Source organism: Ammospiza nelsoni, chromosome 1 (assembly GCF_027579445.1).
Source record: "Ammospiza nelsoni isolate bAmmNel1 chromosome 1, bAmmNel1.pri, whole genome shotgun sequence".
NCBI classification, from domain to species: domain Eukaryota; kingdom Metazoa; phylum Chordata; class Aves; order Passeriformes; family Passerellidae; genus Ammospiza; species Ammospiza nelsoni.
The window spans coordinates 120,823,821-120,849,330 of record NC_080633.1 but is presented as its reverse complement, the minus strand read 5'-3'; the positions used below and the strand labels follow the sequence as shown (position 1 = coordinate 120,849,330).

General features: G+C 39.9%; 1 protein-coding gene across 1 annotated transcript in view; it reads left to right on the top strand.

The window, feature by feature from the left end:
* Nucleotides 1–25,206, top strand: part of NCOA2 (nuclear receptor coactivator 2) — a 188,696-nt gene extending 163,490 nt beyond the window's left edge. The window contains exons 15-24 of the mRNA XM_059485882.1: nt 1,091–1,306; nt 2,337–2,466; nt 5,479–5,644; nt 7,524–7,802; nt 8,727–8,804; nt 9,321–9,558; nt 10,316–10,493; nt 12,730–12,928; nt 18,277–18,366; nt 21,089–25,206. Of these exons, the coding sequence (XP_059341865.1) occupies nt 1,091–1,306; nt 2,337–2,466; nt 5,479–5,644; nt 7,524–7,802; nt 8,727–8,804; nt 9,321–9,558; nt 10,316–10,493; nt 12,730–12,928; nt 18,277–18,366; nt 21,089–21,100 (1,586 nt within the window). The 3' untranslated portion in view covers nt 21,101–25,206. The remainder of the gene's footprint in view (nt 1–1,090; nt 1,307–2,336; nt 2,467–5,478; nt 5,645–7,523; nt 7,803–8,726; nt 8,805–9,320; nt 9,559–10,315; nt 10,494–12,729; nt 12,929–18,276; nt 18,367–21,088) is intronic.
* The last annotated feature ends 304 nt before the right edge of the window (nt 25,207–25,510 follow it).

The following is a 25,510-nucleotide window of genomic DNA, read 5'->3' as shown; positions in this document are numbered from 1 at the left end:
TATTCATCTTATGTATACAAGTTAGAGAATATTATTGGGTCCCTGCCTTGCTCTAGCACAGCACATCTTTCATCTGATAGAATATGTACACAAATGGGCTGAACCTGAGGATGTAACACACTAAAGCAAATTTTGTACAGCAGCTGAAACTCTTCACAGGATTTTTCTCTGGTTATATGTCACCAAATATTTGAACTGATAAGTAATAATTGTTTGTGTGGCATTTAGTATTCATTTAGGGATTTTATATAATGCAACTGAAAAAACCAATCTGAACCACTAGTCCAACCTGAAATCTGTGTTTTATCTACTCTCTTGACTGGTATAAAATTGAAATGTATAACTGTGACTGCCATCTTTGGGCCTTGGGGATTTTTGTGTTTGGTTTTGCTTGAGGCTTTTTGGCTACTGTCAGTGTAGTATTCTGTATATTCCAAGTGTAAATAAAACATATCAGTTGTTTACAGTAGATGTGGGAGGACTTCCCCTATAATAACGGTAATGGGCTTCAGCATCTATCGGAAAGTTCCTGTGAGTAATTTCCCTGCATTGAGCATTCATCTGAGATTATCTGGGTGAGCCTTGAAGCTCTGAAAGCTCTGGGCTCCAAGTGAAAGAAGTCGCCAAAAGATGTTTGCAGAACACAAATTGATACTCAGTCCTTCTAATTTGTAAGTGTGTTTAGTGTTAGCACGTTGTTACTCAAGTCCCCATTCTCACTTAGCGCTTGGAAAGTAAAGCACTGACACCCATCAGCAAACGTGATTCATTTCCTGAGGAAGGAAGTTCAGGCTATCCACACACCCTCAGCACCTGTCGCAGACCACATGTGGGAACACTTACCCCGAGCAGCATTTCGGAAATGATAAAAGAGTCTTCCTCTTGTAATATGTATCACAGTCTCCAGTCCCTCAAGTAAGCAGTGTAAGGCATCATTTTGCACATCTGGATGGGCAGCTGTGGTGGTACAGAGTGCTTTGAGTGAAACTACGGCATTGGTATTGCTGAAAATGCAGCTCCTCAGGCAGCAGCGGTGCTAAGGCTGTTGTGATCATGTGCTGGTGCCTGAGTGTGTTTGGCTTTTGCACAGGAATGATTGGTGGCAATGCCCCTCGGCCTGCCATGGCCTCCGGAGACTGGGGCAGCCAGGCCCCCGCGGCGAGGGTGAGCTGCGCGCCCACGGCCGGCGCCATGAACCGGCCCGTGCAAGCAGGCATGATCCGCAACCCCACGGGCAGCATCCCCCTGAGACCCAGCAGCCAGCCTGGCCCAAGGCAGATGCTTCCATCTCAGGTCATGAATATGGGTAAGTCACACCTGGAGCTGTTCCTTCTGGCGCACGCTGGATTGTTAAAGATGAAGCAGGAGAAAAAAAGGAAAGTAAGAAATCCTCCATTCATTTAGAGATTTGATAAGAGCCATACTTCACAGTGAAATTTTCCTGTGGATCTGGGAAAGAAGGTGTCTAAAATGCTGAATTTGAACATGTTTTGAGATGGACAGTTCCTGCTACTCTAGCTCCACAGTTGTGTGGCCAGAGAAAGAGGACACGAAGTTGCTTTGGTTCACTAAAGACTATGGAGTTTTTTTAGACCAAATGCTGTGGCAAGATAATTGTTCCCAGTCACTTTTAAAGCAAGCGCATTATAATGCTGACTCTATGTAGAGTCTTTTTCTTCTGCTTGTGTTATTCATTTTTGCATCTATGATGTTGTATCTGCTATTTTATAATTTTGAACCACTTTCAGAATACTCGTACTTTCTCAAAATTTAAAAGCAAATTTTAACAAAGGAATAATATTGCTTGTAAGTGTAATATTGCTGAAGTCCTAATGCTTTAGTTTACTTTTACCATAACATAGGTAACTCAATTTTAAGAACTAACATGCAAGTAGCTTCTCTTCAGAAAAGTTATATTGTCGCAGACATTTTTTCATAGAAATCTTTTCTTTCGGATTTGTTCATCTTCTGGGAAGCAAAGGCCCCAGAAGAAGAATGTAAACAATTGTTATCGGCTGCTGTGGAATGCAATAGGATGCACCTGTGATTGGTTCGTGTTCCATGTGTTTATAATTAAGGGCCAATCACAGGAGCAAGCTGGGGACAGAGTCCCGGGACACAGAACTTTGTTTTAGATTCTTTTCTATTCTTAGCTTAGCTTAGCAGCATCTGCAACCTCTCTTCTTATTCTTATTAGTATAGTTATAATGTATTATATATCATATATCAATAAATCCAGCCTTCTGATCAAGAAACAAGATTCTCGTCCTTCTCTCTCACCCCAGCGACCTCCTCAGGTCGCTGTAATATTATATGGTTGTTTTTTTCTTGATTAGGGCCATCTGAATTGGAAATGAACATGGGAGGACCTCAGTATAGCCAACAGCAGGCGCCTCCAAATCAGACTGCACCGTGGCCAGACAGCATCTTGCCTATAGAACAGGCAACTTTTGGTAATCAGAACAGGTGAGTCTTGGTGTCACATCAGAACACAGAGAGATTTTGCAGGCCTTTAATTTACACCTCTCATGGAAAGCAAGTTCTGCATAGAACATCCACCAAATGTACATCAATTTAATCGTTGTATTATTTTGTGCTCACGAAATGTATGTGTGTTCCAATAATATTTATAAATGCTCTCTTTACCATGTAATGTGCTGAATGAATTGAAAGTTCTATATCACAGTGAATGCTGCCAGCACTTGAGTTATAGTTGCACCATTTTTCACCTCTGGAGCATTAATGTGGATGTGATTCTGTCTGATTTTGCTGTTCTTGTTGTTAACCATTACACTTAACACTAAATGTGGAAGAGTGCCAGTAGTACTAGCCATGACTGTGTAGTCATAATATCTGTCCCTTCCTGCCACAGGGTAGCATTTTAAGTGATGTAGGACATGGTTAATTATGTTTTGTTTGGGTTCTTTTAATTGACCTAAATTCTGTAAAAGAGGAGGAAGGAAAGATGAAGTTAAAGGAAGACTGCCTCTTCCTGAAGTTAGCTCCTCCTCAGGTAATCAGAACTGCAGTTTGGTCACAACTCATTAATTCATATGTAATGTATTCATAACTTCATTCATCATCAAGACTTTTAAGTGATGGCACAACTGTTATAAGCAGCTTACATTTCTTAAAAAAGAGCCATGTCTTCTCCAAAAGGTCTGCAGCTTATTTTAGAGAGACTGTGTATATGTGGAATGTCTAAGGAAGGCAAAATGGACAAGCAAGTGCAAAACGTTGAAATATTTTCAATTGTGTAAGTAGTAAATTGAGGGATCACTGAAAAGAAGATTAGGTGGATACGTTTGGAAAAAAAGTATGTTTGAAAAAAAGTTTATCTTCTGACTGCATTCTTTTAATTTTCATTAGGATGCCCGAAAATATTAGCCATAAATATATGTGGCGTTTTCTTTGTTATATTCCATGCTTTTCAAGATGTTTCCTGGTGTTTCCCTCGGTCAGCATATGCAAAATGCAGTGTTTGTATAACTGAATTATTCACTTCAAAAACTACACCTTAAAAGAAGATACAGGGTCATGTCTGGTCAGCAAGCCAGGCAGTTAATTCTTCCATTTTTTTACCTTTGCATTTGTCACAATTTCCTTACAGCTGAATAATGTCCTTATTTCCATATAGTAATTTCCTTATAGCTGAAGATAATGGAAGAATTGCCATTGCATTGCATCTGAAAGTACGAATATTTTGATCATTTACACCCCAACCAGAGATGATTAATTGGTTGACGCTGCCATTTCTTGCTTTATTAATCCCCAAGATGGCTACTTTTATAATCTGATGGTTGCCATGTATTAAATGAGTAAAAATAATTCTTACATTAAAAAGTAAAATTTTCCTTGTGGTATATAAAATGGAGAAATTGTAAGTAATTGTCATTTCTTAACGTAGAGAATTTGGCAAATGTTTTAGTTCTCTTTATCATGTGTGTTCACACTCATTTGCAATTTCAGAGAGGGTTTTTTGCTAGCCTCATCAACTGTTCCTCCATATAATAGAACCCTTCTTAGAAGGTATCTTTAGAGTTTGTAAGCAATTTTAATCAAAGGAATTTTTTTCCTCTTTCCTTTTGCTGATTTATAATTTCATCTATGAGAGTTAGAAAAATTTCTCTATGTATGAGTTTGATTAATACTTTGCAGTGTTTTAAAGGTGTGTCATACATCCTTCCTATTTTTTTTTTTTACTGTCTGGGATCCAATTAAAAAGAATATATTTTTATTAGTTTTCCTGCCTGCCACACTGAGTTCATTCAGTGTGCAGCCTGACGATGCAGCTCTCCTGCTTAGCTTCGACATAGAGATTAGACTTCCATGGCAACTATATATCTCATTATGGAAACTAAATACACAAACATGTTTCTTTGTTTTTTCTAAACAGACATGTAAAAAGGGTTCACATACAGTGCTTTTCCTCCCTCCATGGGTGACAGCTTTTGTTGTCTCTGAGTAATTATCTGGGATGAGATTCTTGTGGGATGTGCATATTGTAGCTGCCCTTGCCTGCAGAATGCTCTGCTCTTTTTATTTTCTGTTGCAGTTCTGTGGTAGCGTGCGTGAAGCAGGGCAGGTGTGTGAACTGCAGAACAAAAACCTGTCATTTGGCTGCAGATAAGGTGTTATTTCAGATTTAGTTTGTGTCTCAGGAAGTTTTGTCCTTTGGGTTTATAACAAACCTTTATTCTGCCTTTGTAACTGCAAGTGTGCTTCGCATACAAATTCAGGGGTGAGGTAAGCAGGATTTATAGAGTCATCACATGCTGCCTGACAGTACCCAAATTCTTGCTGATGCCTTTCCAAGGCACATAACCAAGTCTATAAACTGATACCCAAGTGTGCATTTGGGGTAAGCTGATGCAGTGTTTTGCTGCAAGCAAAAAGGGGAATGTCCTTTTCTCCCTGCTCCCTCAGCTTCTGCCCAGCTCTTCCAGATGTTCAGTTTTTGAGAGCTCAGACAATCCATGGACCCATCTGTGACCTCTTTTGCTTGTTTAGCCTGACAGAAAACCAGCTAAGGGGAGAGTCTATGGAAATGAGTACTACTTGTGGTAGTATACTTGATCTGACATGAGACATTCAAAGTTAGAACTAGTTTTAAAAATAGTTACAACTAGTTTTAAAACTTTCAGAAATTATTTATCCTTTTGTCTTCAGTGACTATATTCTATACTGACTTCTCAGTTCCTCTGTTGACCCTGTAATATGCAGTCAGCACTTAGGCTACCTTTATTGGGCTTTCCTGCTTGTCAGGTATACCACCCTTGTAAGGTCTTGACAGGCATTAATCATTTAGTTATTTCTTTGGGTAGCATAACTTCCACCAGAATAACTTTCTAACCAAAATTGGCAGCAATTAAAATAATTTCTGTCTCTACTTGTTAGTTCAGTTTGAGTACTAGTCCTCTGATACTATTTCATGTTTTCCAGCAGCTGTTTACCAGCCCTCTGTTCATGTTTTCACAGGCAACCGTTTGGCAGCTCACCAGATGATCTCTTGTGTAATCATCCTTCATCAGAGTCACCAAGTGATGAGGGTGCTCTCCTGGATCAGCTTTACATGGCATTAAGGAATTTTGATGGTTTAGAAGAAATCGACAGGGCTCTAGGAATACCAGAGCTAGTGAGCCAGGTATACTGGACATGGTATTTTGCATATATTAAATATTGCTTTCATAAAATATGTTGTCAAGGTGGAGTTGAAAAAGTTGAAAACACTTCTTGCAAGCTTAGGATAGTGGTCCATTTAATGGCTCAGTGTCACCTGAAAACGTTCTCTCAGCCCCTGGTTTAGTCTTCCTTCCTCTCCCCTGCCACCCCCCTCACCTAGATCTCTTTCTTCTGACCTGCTTTATGCAACTAAACTGACCAAAACAAAAAAACGGTGGTCAGAGGAACAGCTGTGGGGGGACAAAAGGTAAGATCATGGCCAGCAACAGAATATAGGAAAGAGGAAAATAAGAGCATGAAGACCTGGGAGCCAAGGGAGCAGGATCAAGAGTTAAGTGTGATGGGGGCAACAAGCTTTTGGATTAGCAGACCTGAGATGTATAAATTCACCCATGGTTTTTTCCTTAGTTGATGATTGTGCGTTAAGGGATGAGATTTATCTGAGGCAGCTGATTCCATGCCAAGCACTTAAACTGTAATTTTTTTTTCACATTCCAAGCATGCTTGCTACACTTTTTTCATTACTTTTTCATCCATTCTTCCCCACAGTTATTTTTGTTGACTTCCACATGGTTGTTGCCTGTTTCAGTCTAATATGGTGAAAAAAAAAAAAAAAGGGGTGAAAATGAAAGTATTTTGAGTGAAAGTTAGTTTCTGATGTTTCTGGCATCAGAATTTTATTTCCAAAATCAGTATATGTCTGTACAATGACTTAATATTCTCAGAGGAACCTGCAATACCTATTTCATTCCCCAGCACTCATCAGCACCCTGAGCATAGCTGTGAACTAGCTCTGCATTTTAGATATGAAATAGGACCAATGAAATTCTGCTTTGAACATGAGAAAGCTATCTCCAAGCCTATTTGGTACAACACAGAAGTCAGTGAGGTGTAGAGCTAGAGACAGAATTTATTGGTGAACTTCAATTTTGCGCTATGAAACTTTCATGCAATATTATATAGGTTTTGGAATGCCACCACCAAAAAATATTAATAATGGTTTATTTCAAACTAAGCAGTAAATATGTTTCTAATTCATAATTCAGTGGAAACAGTTAAAGGATCTTGCAGATAAGAGGACTGCTTCATTTTAAAACATGTTTTTTTAAAATAGTCTTCGAACATTTTACAGCAGCTTAAAGACTTTCTTTCATGAGGGCACTGAAATTTAGATTAACTTCATTTTCAAGGTCAGTGTGGAATAAGCTATAAAATTATTCTGGCTAGAGCAAATATTAGGGGAGTATCTAGAATTGAATTCAGAATTGTGTTAGTTTATTTATGCTAATGGATAATCAGTTAGTACAAAAGTGCTCTGAAAGAATTAGGCACTCTGTTCACATTAGCTTCTGTAATAGTTTCAGGCATCTTTATTTGAAGTCATTATTTTGTTAAAAGACCCTGATAAAAATCTAACTATTCATTTGTAATGCCTTTGAATTTATTTCAGATTCAGTGGCAAAAATATGGTAGCATCGCTTTATTTACAGATTTTGATCTAGCATTTGTCATTTCAGGTTTGTATTCATTAGAAGAGTAATGCAATGTCTGTGTAAAGAACACAAGAAAGATTATGGTGTTTTATAAAGAAAAAAACAGCATAACAAAGGAAAAGAGAGAGAAGGAATTTGTCTCCATGAATATATTTTGATACTCAAATATGCAATTCTGCTTATTTTTAAGTTTTATATTGAGCTAAAGAAAGCTAATGTGATTTTCTGTTTCAAAACATTCCCACCCTAGAAGGTTGTTTTCGCAGGCTGTCTGTATTAGTCCCGTATAATCCTCTGGAAAGCCGTGTCCCTGTTCCAACTGTTCCTGTTGTTGGTGTGTTTCTGCAGAGCCAGGCTGTCGACCCCGAGACGTTCCCGAGCCAGGAGTCCAGCATGCTGCTGGAGCAGAAGGCTCCGGTGTTCTCGCAGCAGTACGCGGCGCAGGCGCAGATGGCGCAGGGCAGCTACGCGCCCATGCAGGAGCCCGGCTTCCACGGCATGGGGCAGCGCCCGGGGTACGCCGCCCTGCGCATGCAGCCGCGGCCCGGCCTGCGCCCCGCCGGCATCGTGCAGAGCCAGCCCAACCAGCTGCGCCTCCAGCTGCAGCACCGGCTCCAGGCGCAGCAGGTACGGCCCCGTCCGTGCCCTCCTCTCTCCTGGGCAGCACGTGCGGTCAGCCTGCTCCAAAGAGAGCGGCTCTTGCTTCTTTCCCCTTCTCAGCTAAAATCTAACAGCAGCCACAATGAGTTTGGACAAGATAGTGCCTTGCTCGTTCTCTTTTTCGATCTTCTTTTTTTGGCACCTTCATATTGTTCTTTGTACAATACAAGAATTTTTTATTTAAGTCTAGTATTAAAGTCTAGTATTTAAGTCTAGTATTAAGTCTATTTAAATCTAATAAGTGTACTATTTAAGTCTAGTGTTTAAGTCTAGGTCTCACGAAGTCTTTGAGCAAGGTTACATTGGTGCTTTTTGTTATATACGTCTTTTTCTATTTGCTGTATCTTGACTCTTCTGCCAATCTAACTGCTTTTACTCTGCCTGTTGCCTACATCTTACATCCTTTTTTTTTTTTCCCTCAGCCTTGGTCTGCTTCTGAGAATTAAGTTCTTGTTTCTTGTTTTGTTTTTAAATAGATAGGTTTGTAGTACTATCAGTGAGATACCAATGCTTATGGTATTTAAGGAGGAAAGATCATTTCTGCCTTCAATCATTAGAATAAGGTCTAGTTTGGAGTAAACCTCAACAGTCCAGTCCCAAAGTGAAAAGAACGGGAACTATGAAGGGAGCATGTTTGGTATAAACAGCATAGTGCCTGTGTTGTTATTTTTATGCTTTATTATCTCTTTAAGAAGCAGCATTCTGTGAATGAGAGTAGGATTTGAGGAGGAAAATTAGTCACTGCTTGGATATGTAGAATTAGGTCTGCAGACCAGCTGATCAGGGAAGTATATCTGTATGACTTTGTATGTAGCACTTCTTGTTTTGCCTTTCCTTCTAAAAACTTTTGGGTTTTGGTGTTGGGGTGGTTTGGTTTTTTTTTCTGTTTAGAATCGGCAGCCACTGATAAACCAGATCAGCAGCGTCTCCAATATGAATCTGTCTTTGAGAACTGGAGTGCCAACACAGGTGAGAAACCTTTTAAAAAAGAAAGTCACTTCCTTTTTTGCTTTCTTGTCTCAATATAATGCAATAGTTATGCTATGTGGCAAGTACAATTTCAATACAAATATTGCAATCTTATGTGATAAGGGAGTATTTTGCTGTTTCACTGTTTCATTTCTGAGAGTCATTCCCATTTTACATAGGATGCATGACTGTTTAAAAAAAATTTGATATAACTGCATTTTTAACCGTGCTTCTAATTTCCTAAAGATGTGTGCTTTTAATGAGCTGCTCCATGTGCAAATACAAATTGCTGCAGCCTTAAACACTGATATTATTTCAGTTACTGACTGTTGCAGTGCTGGAAGTCTTTCCTAGCAGAAGCATTAGCAAGTTTATTCTCTCCTGCTTTGTATTTCTGCTAGTTGTGTGATGAGGGGGAAAAAAGCTGGAATCTTTGAGATTGCTCTAGTGGAGATACCTCTGTCTGGGTTGCCTTGGAAGGGTTGTTGATGGATGGGTGGTGGTGGTTTTCCCCAGGGCCCCATCAACGCGCAGATGCTGGCACAGAGGCAGCGGGAGATCCTGAGCCAGCACCTGCGGCAGCGGCAGATGCAGCAGCAGCAGCAGCAGGTGCAGCAGCGCACGCTGATGATGCGAGGCCAAGGCTTGAGCATGACCCCCAGCATGGTGGCCACCGGCGGCATCCCGGCAACCATGAGCAACCCGCGCATCCCGCAGGCAAACGCACAGCAGTTCCCATTTCCTCCGAACTACGGTACTGCTTCCACTTCCCCTCGGTGAATTTTGTCTGTCCTACTCCCCCGTGTGCCCCCAGTGCTGGGTCCGGGCCCCTGATCCACAGGCTCTTGCCCGGCTCCCTGGGAACAGTGGAAAACATGGCAGTTTGGACCCCTTGGAGGTTCCGCTTTCCTAGCTCTAGTACCAGTTACTCTCCAAGCACTGCTCTTTCTTTGAGCAGCAGCAGCAGTGCAGTGTGTGTGTTTGTTTATATATATGCAGATAAATATGTGTACACACACACAAACTCATATATGTGTATGTATTTGCTTGATGGCCTCTGAATTTTGAGTGAACTAAACAAAAACTTCCTCAATTTAAGTAATATAAATCAGTTTTAGATAAGGCATTCCATTTCCTACCCCATACCCAATGTGTAATGTAATTAATACCATCTCCTTTCTTTGTTTTACAAAGCCACAAACCTGTTCTGGGCAACAGGTTTGTGGCTTTGTAAAACAAAGAAAGGAGATCTTTGTATCTCCATACAGTTATTGCTATACAGTTTCTTTATTTATACCTACTGGATAAGTTATGTTATAATTATATTATATAATATATTATGTGAAAGTTCTGCTGATATAACAAATTATGTCCATCCAACTCTAAACTTGTTGTCTGCTTTTACCAGATTATAAAAGTAAGACTGGTTAAAGACACATTTGCAGGTCTGAGCTCTTGGTTTGTTTTAACTCTGAATGTACAGTGGGTAAATTTCTCATTTTCTTCTTCAGGTATTAGTCAGCAGCCCGATCCAGGCTTCACAGGGGCCACCACTCCTCAGAGTCCACTGATGTCACCAAGGCTGGCTCACACTCAAAGCCCCATGATTCAGCAGTCTCAGGCTAATCCTGCCTATCAGTCCTCTACGGAGATGAATGGGTGGGCACAAGGGAATATGGGTGGTAACAGGTAAATCCAGAAGAAAACCAAAATGAGCACACAGAGTAATGGGGTCATTGATGGTCTACACTTCTCTATGGGCTTGTTTTATGTAACTGTTTGTGTGTTTGTTTGTTGCTAACTATCTGTCCTAAAAGAGATTTCTTTTCAGTTTGGTTTGACAAATTGGTTTAAATTCTGTCTTCATACCAGGCAAAGTGAGTGCACAGCTAAAAGACCTGCATCCACACAATGCATTGCTTTGTCTGTTACAACTGATCAGACACTGTGTACCCTTAAGAAGCACCTGTGCTGCACAGTGAGCTCCAGCCCCTAATGTTTGTGTGGATGCATTTCTTCTGCATATGATTTTCATCCCACACTGCTTTCTACATGGCTGGATCAGCTAAACCAGAGCCTGTGCATTCTACTGCTCTGGAATTGCAGAGAGTGGATTATCACCTCCCACTTTAAATGCTGGAGTGTAACCAGGTTCAGCCCATTAGTCCTTGCACATGCTGGGGGTCAGCATATAGCTGTCATTCCCTGACAGCACTGTAGCAATACCTCACACATGCAGTCACCTTTTCAGCTGAGGCCCCTGCCCCAGTGGGTGTAGCTCTAATAATCAGTCTGTCCAAATCAAATGGGTTGGATGTTGAACACTATTAGTAGGCAGCAATGAGCTTCCAGATGGCAGTGATCTGAGCTTATCCTTGGAAAATGGGAGGAGCTGTCAGGTACAGCCTTTTATCAATTGGCACTGGGGTGCACACAGCTGTCTCTAGCACTGTGCTTTTGTCACCCTGAAGTTCTCAGGCTTACTGTCCTAGCACAGTGACAAATCTTTTTCCAGCTAGCTGACAAAGATTTAAGAAACCCAAAACACCAGTATTTTATTGATGAGGCTAATCTAAGTAAAATTCCCCCTAAAGCAGCTGATTTATCTCTTACTCTCATCCTTGTCCATGTGTCATCCTCACAGTCTTCCTGAAGCATCTGCAGGAGGCATGGCTGCCACTGTCATGGCTTCTGCCAAAAATGGCAGCAGGGGCAGCTCCAGAAGTCCAATGGTTGGCTTTGCTGAGCTGCAGCTCTACAGCAGAGACATGTCAAATGTGCTTACACAAGCCACTGAGTATTCACAATGATCTGTAGTGTACTGCTTAGCCATCCAGATAACAAAAATGGGGTGAGGTGGCCTGAAAAGACATGGAATTGGAAGGAAGAGAATAGTGGGATTTTCTGGGTTTGGTTCTGTGCCCAGAATGCCATTGCACTGCACCAGGTCTCAGAGTGCACAGCAGTAGCCTAACAGAGTACCCAAGTGCAAGACTGAGTGTTAACCCTGAAAGATTTCCTCAGCTGTGGGAGCAGTGCTTCACAGGGAAGGGAAAGTCAGCCACTGTTAATGAGACACAGCAACCCTTCCAGTATTTCAGTCTAATGCACATCCTCTAAACAGTCACATTGTCAGTAATAATTCTTTCATTGGCTGTTGAATTATGCTCAAAGACTAGAGAAGACTGATGTGTAAACAGTGAAGTGCATTTTAGGAAGTGTGAACAAGTCTGTTATGTGGCTTTCAGTGGGAAGGAAGATACTGTCCAGAAAGCATTTGGACTGAATAAAATCTAGGATGAGGTTTCCCACAGTTACACCCCTGTAAGTTGTTCAGAAATGTCCTTAAAGAAACATAGATACCTTAGACTTGATGTCGTTTCTTACTGTGCCATATTTTCAAAACCTGATGCAAAGACCTAGTAAATAAATTCCTGCACAATTGCATGTCTATATTAGTGAGCCCACTTGCCATAATTGTATGTGCAAATCTGGTATTCATATATGCAAACAGCCTATTAAGCAAAAAAGAAAGTTTATTACCCTGTCTTCAATTTTAGCTCAACAGTTCTGCACTGTGCTAACACTGGAGGTTAAAGGTGTTTTCCTCTCCCTCCAAACATTACTTTAAAATACATACAAAGCTCCTTTAGACTGCTAATTGGCTGTTCTTGCACGTGCATAACAGATTTGTACTCTTCCATAGTTTCACATGCAAAGGCATGCATTTTTTACACAGACATGGGACCTTAAATTTTGGAAAGCTACTCCTTAGACATCGATGCAGCTGAAAACTAGTTTTTCCTTTTAAGTTGGAATAAATGAGAGTATATAGAAATTCTAGCTTAAGATATATTTTAAAAAGTTTCTTAGTGGCTTCAGCATTCTAAGTCTGACACATTGCTTTTTCCATTCCTTGCTGTAGCATGTTTTCACAACAGTCTCCACCACATTTTGGGCAGCAAGCAAGCACCAGCATGTACAACAATAACATGAACATCAGTGTATCCATGGCAACCAACACAAGTGGTATGAACAACATGAACCAGATGACAGGGCAGATCAGCATGACCTCAGCGACCTCTGTGCCTACATCAGGGTTGTCCTCCATGGGTCCTGAGCAGGTGAGAATCTAAGGATGTGAGATGACAAGCTAGAGGATTTGCTTTTACTTCCGGTAGTTTTTCAGGTCCACTGCATTATGTTTCTCTTACTAGCTGTCTTCAAAAATGATGTTAAAAGGGCTTTGGTTTTAGTTCTGCACTCGAATAGCCAAGGTGACCAGTGAGGTAGAGAGCACTGTAGCTGCTCCTGGGCTTCCTTGGGGAGCACATGCTGGTGGTGGCTCCTGTTCTCAGTAGGTAAGTGTCTGTGGCACAGCTGCAGTTGCTGATTTTCCCAGCAGTGAAGGCTGGAAGTGGATGGCAGGCAGCTCCTTCCTGGAGAGAGGAGTGAAAGCTGCCTGTATGGGCAGGGTTTGGAAGATGCTTCAACTGCCACAGTATTTGTAGCCCCAAACAATAAATATTCAATCAGTTTTCAGAGCTATCCATGTGGCAACTTTGCAAGCACTAAATGCACATTTTGTGTAATGTGATGCATATAAAATAGGTTGCTGAATCAATAGGTAAGTAACCTATTCTTTTCTGCTGAGAGGATTCACATTCATTCTTATTTGATACTGCTACTTAGGATATCTGAAATAAGAAAAAATAACATTTCTCTTTGTCAACCTGCAATTAAACTCTCTCAGTACATTATTAAGTGTTTGATAAACAAATTCTGTTAATTAACAGGCTCATATATTTGTTTCAAAGCTGACCTTCAGCTTGTTCAAAAATACAGGCTTGAAATTACGGACTTTTCTTAGAAATATTGGCAGGAAGGTACCTCTTGTGTCTTCAGGTAACATCTTCTGCTATAGAGATCTCTTGCTATAACTTTTTTCTCATACCATAATGTTCCAGTTTAAAGCTGGTTATGTTGATGGTTTGTTAATGTATGACTTTTTTCTAGCCTAAATTTGATAACAGCGTATTTACTTTTCCAATGTTGTCATTTACCTTAAGTAGTTCTTTTCTTCTCTTGTATTTTAGAAAGATTCTATCAACATGATTTTTTTTTTTGTTGTTAGTTTGGGTAGAGGGTAGATTTTTTTTGTTTAGTTTTGCATTTTGTGGGGTTTTTCTTGTAAGCCAAACAAGCCATATTTTTTCAGTCTCTTAGGTTTTAAACTGCCTTTGCTTTTCTGCAGCTGTTCTAGTTTGAATCAGTATTTCCTAAGTGCCAGAGCCATGTGCATGACACTAGTTCTTCCCCATTTCTCTTGGAATACTCTGAAAGATATAGCTGCAGATCACATTTGTCCCTTACAGCTGCTACATACTGGTGACCCAAAGTAATTTTGATACTCCCAGGTCTGTCACCTTCTGTGATATTCCCAGTTGCTAAGCCAAATTATATCAGACTTTGTTTATTATTAGTTACCAAGTTAATAGAGTTGCACACATTTACTATAGTAAAACAGTAGTAAAACAAAAAAAAGAAAAAAAGGGGGATTTAAAGGTTGTGACCCTATCTGATTTCTCAGTATACCTGTGCTACACAATTTTTCTTAGGAACCTGAATTTACAAACTCTATTGTAGAAGGAGATCTGGTTTTATTTTGAAGATTTCCGTGCAGGCTGTTTCCCCTGGCACAGCTGTCACACTGCTTTTCCTTCCTGTTAGACTACAAGATCTTGTTTCAAGATAGCATTTATCTAACTTCCAGTAAGCTAAATAGGCTGAGGTTCTTTATCCATCTCAACATTTGGGTTTCAGCCCATCAGTTCCTTTTTTGGATCTACTTTAAACTCTGTTGTTGTAACCTCCTCCTAGAACCATGAATGGAGTAACCAGAGACAGTGATTTAACAGTGACTGCACCAAAGCTGTGTAGAGTCAAGTTCTGCTTGTAATTTCTCTTCCAGTGTATGGGTTGCCTTGGTTCTTTGGGGGACAATGTCACACTGAAACCCTTATCATGGTCCCCCAAATTCTCCTCAACATATTCTGCATTCTTTGTTCCCAGGAGTATTGCCTCCCTCCTGTCTCCATCAAATTGCATTTCTTAGATTGTGTCTGTTAAAGCAAAGTGCTGTGGCTCATTCTGTAACAGTGACCTGTTTTCCTCCTGATTTACCATCCTAGCATTGGGTCATCTGCAAGCAAATGTTTTATGCTTGGTCTAGGTCAGAGGTGGCCAACTGACAGCTGAGGGAACATTTCTGGGCCACAAGACAGTACTTTTTAGTCCTCAGGAATGTGCTGTACTGCTTTGCATTTTCTTTCTTGAGAAACACAAGTAACTAAAAATGTATACTTGAATACTAAAATTGACACCTTTTTTTCCTGTTTTCAGGGCATAATGTTTTACTTAAGTGACATCTTTATTTAGCGATTGACCTAGACTGTGCTGAACTTTTTCTTGTAACTGGTGGTTTTCAAAATGACTGTATTTTCTGTAATTCTGCTGACTGTTGCCATTTCATTCATTCTTTGGGGTTTTCTTATACTGTCACCTACATTTCTGTTTACTTATTCAGTGTCACTTTTTGTTCCACAATACATAATTTGAGCTCCACATGCTTGTCTCTTTCTAACCACAGTGAGACTAACAGTGATTCACTGTTACTCTCTGCAAATGTGTTCTAGCTTTTGAAAAAAACTCAACATTATTACTATTTGATGGTTTTGGAAGTAAGATCTTACTACCTAATAATAAACAGCTGTGCCTGGATTGACTTACCGGGTGAGAAGCAGGTGTATTACCCCTGGTACCAAATAGATTTTGTTGGCTCTCTTTCCTCTCTTGTTGTGGTACTATGCTGTATCAGACAGATGCATCCAGAGCTCAGAAATACTAAGTTCAGTGTCTATCTGATCATACTTATCTCCAACTTCTCTGGTTTACCACCTGGGCTCCCAGCCTCACTAGGCAAAAAGATTGTGGCCAAAATGGGCTTGGTAATTATTATATACTTAGAGGCTCTTTTATATATTTGAGGAATGAGATCTTGTCTCATTATCATCTTCTCTCTTATAATTACATTAAATCTCTTCAGGCTGCTCTTACTAGTGTTCTTCTAGGAGGCTGCTGCCAGTAATGCTGAAATGCTGGCTGCCAGGTCTGCAGGTTCCTCCTGTCCAAAACAGCTTTCCCAGGCATCAAGAAAGTAAACCTTCCTGGTGTTGCACCATTCAGAGATCTTACTGTGATCAGCTGGTCCTCAGCTTCTTGTTGGCACAGTGGACTGCTGCCATGGTTTTGCCTGTTACTTATTTTGTATCATGGATCCATGCTGTTTACTGAGCTATCAGAGAAGCAGTTTGAAACCTGTGCAAGAAAAGAGGCTTTTCATTATGTGATGTAAACCCAGTCCAGTCAGAGTAGTTGTGTATTAATCTGCACAGGGCAGTACTCACCAGGCCAAAATTATTATGGCATTTAAGAAGAGTTATCTTGAAATGGTATTTTGACTTTGTTCAGCATACCAGATTAAAGCTCTGGAGTGGTAGGAAACTTTACTTGTTATACACCTTGTATATAACTTTGTTTTTTGGGAGACTATTAATTTTGCTTAATTGCAAAGGAATTGTAAAACATATTTGCTCTTTTTTAGTAAGATTTTATATATGATAACACCACTTTACCATTCTTCAGAAAATTATAAAAACCTTTCCATTTCTTTGTCCGTCTCCATACTTTTCTAATGGAATTTTTTTGCAGTCAGAAAAATTAATGTCGGGTGTTTTAAGATCTTCTGAAGCAAATGTATTCATATAACAAAATAGTAGGGGTTTTTTTGTTATTTTTTTGAGTTTGGGCTGGGGTTTTTTTTTAATATCTGATACCATGTCAGTCAGGATTCTTGCATCTTACTGGCAAAGAGGTTTTTTAATAGAAACTTCATCGATGCCTTTGTTCCTTTTGTCGTGGCCTGGAGCCACTTTCCTTTTCCATACCTGTCCTAAGTGCCATGAGGCAAATCGTGCAGTCATCTTTTGGTTTCAAAACTGCTGTTGATTCAGGATACACTTTTTTTTATTTCTGCTTTCATTTTTACCTCCCTTTGTCTACTAAATAATCAGAAAAGGTATTTGTGCTTGCACATTCCAATGAATATTGATTAGTAGCAGAAAGCAGTTTTTAAACATGGATTCATCAGTTGCATGCAGATAAAGCTGCAAAGCTGTCTGTTCTTTCTGAATAAAATAATGTGGTTCTCTTCCCTTCTGATTTAAATTTTCACATTCAGGTTTAAAAATCTCTCCACTTCGAGGAGCAGAAAACATCACTAGGAGGCTTGCAGCACTTAATTTCTTTGGAGTCAAAATTCCTAAGGCAAAAATATTTTAAGTTTTTAATCTTTCTCATTGAATTGTAGTCTTGTATCTGGCAGGATTGGAAACCAATCTTTAGGTGGTTGCATATGAATGTATTTTTCAAAATCAGTGACTAGCAACAGAAATAACAGTCAGGAGGATCTGAAATGAGAAGACTTTGTGTGGTGAATTCAAGAGCCTTCCTCAACAAGAGAAGTCTGAGACAAGATCTTACCAACATATATGTCTGGAGGGAGAGTGTCATGAGAATGGGATCTACTCTGAGGGAGTAGAATTGACTCAAGAAAGTCTTCCTAGAAAGAGTTTTCTTTCTTTCCCTGTTAAACTTGTAATGCAAACTGTTTCTTCTAATATTTCCTAACCTTGCTGAAGGGCTCTGTTTTGTATTATATGCCAGTTCCTACATGGTGAGATTAATCCTTTGACTGAAAAAGCCATGCTGTAAATTTGGCAAATTACACATGGCTAAGCATGACAGACCTTTTGGTTGTGCAGAAACACACAGCTTCAATACTTTGCTGTGACTGTGTTCAGAAAATTGTGGAGACCATCCTTTAGGAAAGCATGCCACTGCACATTTTCCCATTTAATGTTACCTTTCTCCCATTGCTTGCAAGCAGAAAAGTGTTGTTAAAACTGAGTCAGTAGTTGGTATCATTTAGCCTACATGTTATCTCATCAGGCTTTGAAAAAAGTGTATGGTGGTTTGCAAGCAGCAAAGCCATGTGTTATTGAGGTTAGGAAGGTAGTTATATGTTTCTGCTCTCAGAACTTTGATAGCAGGGATTTCCTCTTTAGATAACACTGAGATAATTTATGGAACCTTTGTAAAATATGCATAAGGGTCGTAGTATCAGGAATGAAATCTTTGTTATTGACTGTGAAGCAGAATAATATAAGTCAAATCCATGCTGTGCAAGAGGAGTGCCTGGCTATACAGTCACTTCCCTGACTTTAGCATCATCTCAGGAGTGGGTGTTGGTACATGCAAGTAGTGTAGTGGTCTGTAATGCTTCTTTTAAATTCCCAGCCCTCCTCCCAAGACATTTCTTGATTCATTCTCTTTAATATCTTGTTACCAATAGGTTAATGATCCTGCTATGAGGGGAGGCAATCTCTTTCCAAACCAGCTGCCTGGAATGGATATGATAAAGCAGGACGGAGATGCAGCACGGGTAAGAAAAGGGGTACAAGCACAGCAGAACTATGAATATACTGAGGCTGGAGTGGGTACGGTACCTTTTTATTTACCAAGTTCCAAGTGCCCTGGATAATAGTAATTAATGTGAGGGAGGATTGCTTTATGGACACAGAGACAGAAGGAGGGAGGGAGGGACAGACAGACGATGGACGGACTGACTGAGAGGGGCCGAGTGACGCGGGGGAGGCGCCACCTAGCGGCCCCTCCTCCTCGGTTAAGTTCTCTGCTGTTAAAGAAGAGGAATTTGAGTAATAGGGGAAACTGGAAACATCTGTCTGAAAAGTTAATAACATGAGTGAAAATGAAGAATGTGAAAGTACCGAGGCAGAAGTAACCAGACATATATATTTTATTGTATCCCTGTCTTTTTTGTATTCTTATATATTGAAAACTTCCCAAAAGCCAGTTCTTCTCACATCTTCATCTTGCTCATATAAACATACAAATGTCAGTCTCCAAGAGTGGGGGATCTGTACATAAAGAGTCTCTTCTGCGGCCATTTCATGGCCACTTTGATTAATAAAAAGATGCAGTGTATTCTGCTCTAGCAGAAGTTGTTATATACCAAGGCATTATTACAGAATCATAAATTGGTTTGGGTTGGAAGGGAACTTCAAAATACCTGGTTCCACCCCCCTGCCATGGACAGGGCACCCTCTGCCATTAGACCAGCCTGCTCAAAGCCCCATCCAATACTTCCAGGGATGAGTCATCCACAACTTGTTTGGGCAACCTGTGCCAGTGCCTCACCACATTCACAGTAATGAATTTCTTCTTATATCTAATCTTAACCTACTCTCTTTCAGTTTAAAGCCATTGCCCACTGTCCTGTCACTATATGTCATGGTAAAAGGTGCCTTTCCAACTCTCTTGTGGGCCTTTTTAGGTACAAGAGATGGTGCAGAGAAGTCAGGGTGCAGGTGGAAAGAAATGAGTGGCATGACTTTTGGCAGGGAATCTCTGGGGTGTAAAATTGTAATAGTGGTGTCAGTGCCATGATAATGAGAGGGACAGTAGCAATGCATAAGAGAAGCTCTGTTTCACCTGAAGAAAAACAACTTCTTCAAACATCCCAAATTATTTGGAAAGATACATCAGACTGCACTTGGTGATTTTACATTTATTCTACTAATGTACCTCTGACTGTCAATGAAAATGGAGTTTATATGCACTACAAATACTTTTCACTGAACTTTGAACTGTAATAGAGGTTAAACAGCTGCTTTTTCATGCAGCTGAGCCATAAACTACTCCTACAAAGCTGCTTTTTTTTTTTAAGAAAGTTCAAGCTGTGTAACTAATGGGCAACTTTCACATTACATAATTTTTTGCAAGTCGCTGGTATAGTGGGAGTGTTTATTTAGTATATCTCTGGAGATACTGTTTCCTAAATGTCCGTCCTAAAAATAAGGACATCTTTCGATTTTCACTTTTGTTTCCACTTCAAAAACCACTGACAGGGTCCCTGAGCTACCTCTCAGCATGTTAGAAAGAAGAGTCAAAGTTTAGTTTGTCCGTATTAGTCAGGGCATGAGGGATGTGAGGGTGGTGTCTCTGTGCTGCGATGAAGGAAGGAGGAGCCACGATCAGGACTCGGTGCTGCTCACACCCAAGGAGCTCCAGCTGCACCAGCTAAACTGGGAATAGGAGATGTATAAAACGTAGGACCTTGCTTTCCTGCTTTGCAGGATAACTCTTGGCAGTGACTTTGTCAGTAAAGCTACATTTCTAGGCCTTGTGTGAGTGCAGAGGAAGCTGTGGTAAGGTCCAAAGCATAGCGTAGGCAGCTTCCAGAAGGCAGCCTAGCAGCATGCACGGGGACTGGTGAGAAAGCTGCCTAGCCAGCAGCACTGTCCCTGAGCAAGCAGGGCCTTCCTCATGTGTGACAGGAAGCTGTGAGCAAAGAGCTGCTCCACAGCCCGAGCCACGGCATGGGAGTGAAAAGCAGCCCCAGGGGAGGAGGAAGATGGGTTTGGCTGGATTGACTCTCTGACCTGACTGACCACAGTACCCTGTGGGAGAAGGCATTTAGAAGGAGAGGAAGACAGAAAGGCACAGATTGCAGCCACTGGAAGGAGTAGTCTTAAAACAACTGTGAAAACCACATCCTGATGTTTTTGTGAATAAGAAAGAAGATAATCAACTCAGCTGAAACCAGTTTGTACTATATTTGTGTAAAGACATCACAAGGGTATTAAGTATGAGGTAAAAGACATCTCTAGGGATCCATAGCTGAAGCTGGCTTTATTTCTTTATTCCCTTTTTCATTATGAGTCTTGGAAGGGAAAGTGAGCCAGTGCAGTTGTTTTCTTTGACAGGGATGCAGCACTGAGAGATTTTTGCACATATTCTGAGAATGAGACTTCTTTTAAACCCTATAGCTATGCCTTCAGGTGGAGTTTACAACAGGTGTATGATCTTGAGTTATTATAATATCCAGGATAATTGGAATGAATTAAGGACCTAAGAATGCAGTGAAACAAACCACCACTGATATCAAAGGAACTAAATCACTGGTCAGTTATATCAGTGTACACAAGTAATAGTTTAGCTTTATAAATTCCAATTAAATTTCAGGTGTAAAGCATTACAGTAGTGCACAGTTGACAGCATCCCAGATCTCACTGACCTGTCCATCCTCACTATCCCAGCAGGAAGAATTCATTTGTTTTTCCCCCATTTCTCTTCTTTTGCAGAAATATTGCTGACCCTGAGGGTGGTTTGGTTGCTCCTTTCTTCAGCTGACTGGGCTGATGGCCCCAAACCCTTACCAGTTTGAAGAGCTGTATCTGTTTGTCTGTCCCCGCGGAGCTGCCGGCCCCGGCGGCTGCCTGCTGCCAACAGGACTCAGCCCTGCCTTCCCGAGGGGAGCCGGGGGCGTTGCCCAAGAGCAGCCTCTTCTTTGACAGTCTGGAGCTAGCGTACAGACATTGCTCAGTCTGTTCACTGCATTCACCTTAGTGCAACTTAGATCTCTCCTGCAAAGTAAATGTTGACAGGCAATTTTCATAAACCATGTCAGATTGAATGTATTTAAATGTATGTATTTAAGGAAAAACAACCATGCTCTCGTTCTGTTTCTGTTTAGTTCTAGACCTTGGGGTTTTTTTGCTTTGTTTTCCCTGGCTTACACAGTCTGGTGCAAAGGATTCAGTTCTGTCTGAAAACTGGTGTTTTAGACTAAGGCCTGCATTTTGGGGCGGAGAGGAGGCATGGAGGAGGGCATAAAAGCAACGTCTGGTACATTTAGAGACCTCCAACAAGCATGTTCCACTGACAGCAAGTCAGAGAAGATCAACTGATGCAGAAAACTATACAGACCAATTTTGAATGGGGTTAAAGTTGTGAAACAGATGAAAATTACCCTGTGAGAGGGCTGTTTATAAGGGGTGATTTGGTTGGGTTTTGTGGTAGTGTTTATGATGCAAGTCATTAATCCAAACATACAAGTTGGTTACATTCTCATTTAATTAAATTCCTAACAGTCAGCAAATCTGTTTTTTTTTTAACCTGGCTCTCCTGACCTCTGTCATCTTACTCTTTCTAGTAGAATTAAAAAACAGGTTACTCCGTTATTTCCTTAGGTGTGTTTCCAGCAATCTGCACAGCCGGTTACTGGATGCCGAACAGCAGAGTTCAATGGTAATGCATGTAATGATTATGGTAGTGGCAGAATTGGTGCATAATATCAAAGATACCTGCTTTAAAGCATGATAATTTCTGGTTCCCATCCCCTTAGCTGGGAAAATAACAATTCCTGTAATACCTATAGCAGATATCACTACAGACTTCACCACTATCATGTTTCTGATTATTTTAAAGCAGTGTGGACTACGAAGACGTTTTGTAAGGTACATAAAATCCAGTTTATATGTAAACAAGCAATAATTTAAGTTTAAAACTTAAGTGTTTTACTTGTATAATTTTTGTGAGATATACATGTTGTGAAGTTGATTCCAAATGAGGTACTTCAGTATTAAATTAGATATCTTCTTAGCCGTGTGTGTCTCCTGGAAAAGTGTTTTGTAAAGGATCACAATGCCTTGATTAGACCTAATTTGTAGGCTTGAGACTTCTCATTTTCTAAGCCTTGTGATTCTGCTCATAATACCATTTAATTAACCTATATTATATGCAGCCACTGTAGGAACCAGTTCTTGATTTTTGTATGTTTATATCCTTTCGTAACAAATCTTAGAAAAACTGTTACTAAGCAGGCCACTGTTAAGGCGTGTTGGTTTTTTTCCTTGCCCACTGTGGTTTGAATAATCTTTTACTATACATCACTTTCTGAGGACTTGGAATATTAGAAATTGATGAGTTTGACCTGTTTTCTTTCTGCTGATTCCTAATTGTTTAGGAATAGTATTCCCTAATTTAGTGCTCCCACTGAGACTCTCCAAACCGTGAGCCCATTTGCTCCCCTTCCATCTTTCCCTGTGGAGGACTGGAGAGGGGAATTGGGAGGCACGGAAGGTAAAGATCATGGGTTGAGATAAGAACAATTTACTGAAAACAGTAACAACTTCAGTACTAGTGACAGAGGGTACAAGAAAGAGACAGACGGAAACTCACGACATGCCCGATGCTCCCTCCGCCACTGCGCTGATCCAGAAGAGAGCCCTTCTCCTGGGAAGAGACTCCCTTCCCCACCCCGGGAATGATGTGAGGTGTTATAGGATAACCTCTGGGTCCTAGCCATGCCCTCTCCTGGCTTCTGCAAAAGTTAACCCTATCCTGGCCGGAACCAGGACACTAATCCACAAACTTTCTAACCTGAACGCAAATTTTTTGATTAAATGTAAAATGCAATGCATTTTATAATATCTCATCAGCCCTGCCTTTTGGGATTGAAAAGTTTGTCTTGTTGTAATTTAATTTGTTTTGGTATTCAGGTGGAAGTTCAAATAAAATAGCAGCTATTCTATGTTAAGGCTGAGGAAAATATGACAAAGGCTGTGTCTGTGTTTGTCCTTAAAGAAGACAGTGCCACCATTTTGGAGAAGCAAGACGTTTTCAGCTGTCACCATTCTGTTGCAGAACTCAAACAGAATGCTTAGTCAGCTGAGCCATTCTTTGACCTGCTGATGGGACATAATAACCATCAGTCCTAACCTCCACAGCCTCATTACTACAACATTGGTCTTGAACTTGCATTATGTATCTGACAAAAAAATTACTTATATACAAAATGTATAATTTTGAAGGAATTAGTTTCATGCACCACGAAGTGTAAATGAGTTTAAAAATAATTTTGTTGCTATTCCATTCATTTTTGGTTCTTAACCATAACCTCTGCAGATAGATTATTCTTTTTCACAGTGGAAAAAAATAGTTTAAATTTGTCCCATTTCACAACAGATCTGCAAACCCTTATCTGTAGTGATTATGATACTTCATCATCCATTGCCATTTTGAAAGAAAGGAGATTGTACCTATCACTTTGGCTCCGTTTGGGTTCATTGTGACTTTTGTCGTCTTCTAAGTAATGAAAGAGAAAAGTGAGTGAAGGAATCTTCTGATCATATTGATCACTATAGAAACAAAAAAGCCAAATCAATTCCCTTCATTATCAGTATTTTTCATCCTGTATACAGTAAATTTGTCGGAGAAAGTACTTGGATTTTGTTTTAAGAGAACAATTAATCAGTGTTCTATTTACATTATTAAATGTGAAAGGCGCATAATGTGAAAAATAAGCATATATACATGGTCGTACGACCCGTTTAAGTGTTCATGTAATGTGGTGAGTTTAAAAAGTGAAGTGAGCTGTTTTGCTACAAGGAGTTAATTTGTACTCAATCCTTAAAATATTGTCCCACAGCGGTATCCCTTTGGGCCTGTATTAATTAAAAGCAATGTTTTTGCAGTTTATACAATACATTTTTTAATCTTTGTTTAAAAGCGGAATTCATATGGGCTTAACAGATGAAATGGGTGGCACAGCTCCACTTGCAGAACCCAAAGATACACAATCAGTTTTGAAATGCAACTTAAGCCATTAATTGTTGGTGTGAATTTAAAAGTTTTCTAGTATTTGTATGGTAGTATGCTGCCTAAGAGCAAAAGCATTCTCTGCACAAAAGAAAATTTACTGTAGTGGCTTTGATTTTAATTAGAATTTTCTCCCTGGTGTTTCTTTGTAGACTAAAACAAAATCTTTTAAGTTTCTTACTACAGGTAAAAGCTATGTGCAAGAACCTCAAAATGCTAAAATCTAGCATAATGCCTTAGATCTGTTTTTAAGTCTTGTATATTCCTACATAGCTGTCTGATGTATTATATTTGTATAGTGAATTGTGTACAATTTTGGAATAAGTGCATCATCACTTAATCTTTATGTTGTTCAATAGAGATGATGGACACATTTCTTCAAACATTTACTGTCATTTAATTTTTTTCCCTTTATGTCATTTGTGGGTTTTATTTGTACAGTTCATCATGAAGTTGCATCTGAGATGTGTGTATATGAAAAGATTATACAAGGGTAAAATTAAGCAATATATAAACTATGGTTCTTCAGGAGAAAGCTTACAGTGTTTCAGGTTGTGATTTATTTTCAAAACGGAGTTGACTCTGAACATCACTTTGTTCACCTGCATTGATGTTTGTATTTCTAGTGTTAGCAGTTTATGCAAAGGTAGATATATTCAGAGAAATTTTAAATACATTTATGCAAGTTAATATTGCTTTGCTGATGCTATTTGCTTATTTGATGTTAAATAATGCTATTGTAAATAAAGAATTCTGTTGTTATTGCATCATTTAATAAATTTTAATGCCTTCGGGTTTTACATGGCTTTAGAGATTTCAACAGGTTTCTGTTGTGTCTTCATTTGTTCATAGAAGGCTATAAGAAATAGCACTAAAGCACTGGAGGGTAGATGGATTGGTAGGTTTTAAAAAAGCAGCAGGCATTGGTAATGAATTGAAATTCCAGCTAGTTGTTACTTGCAAGTCCTTTTCAGGGCTGCATTGACTGAAAATGCTTATCACATGGCTTAATGTGAGAACAGTTCATTATGAGTACTTTTTTTTTTTATCAGTCAGGATGAAATGGTCATCTTTCATGGCAGTGTCAGCAGAGGCTGACCTCAGATGTGAAGATGATAAGAGTT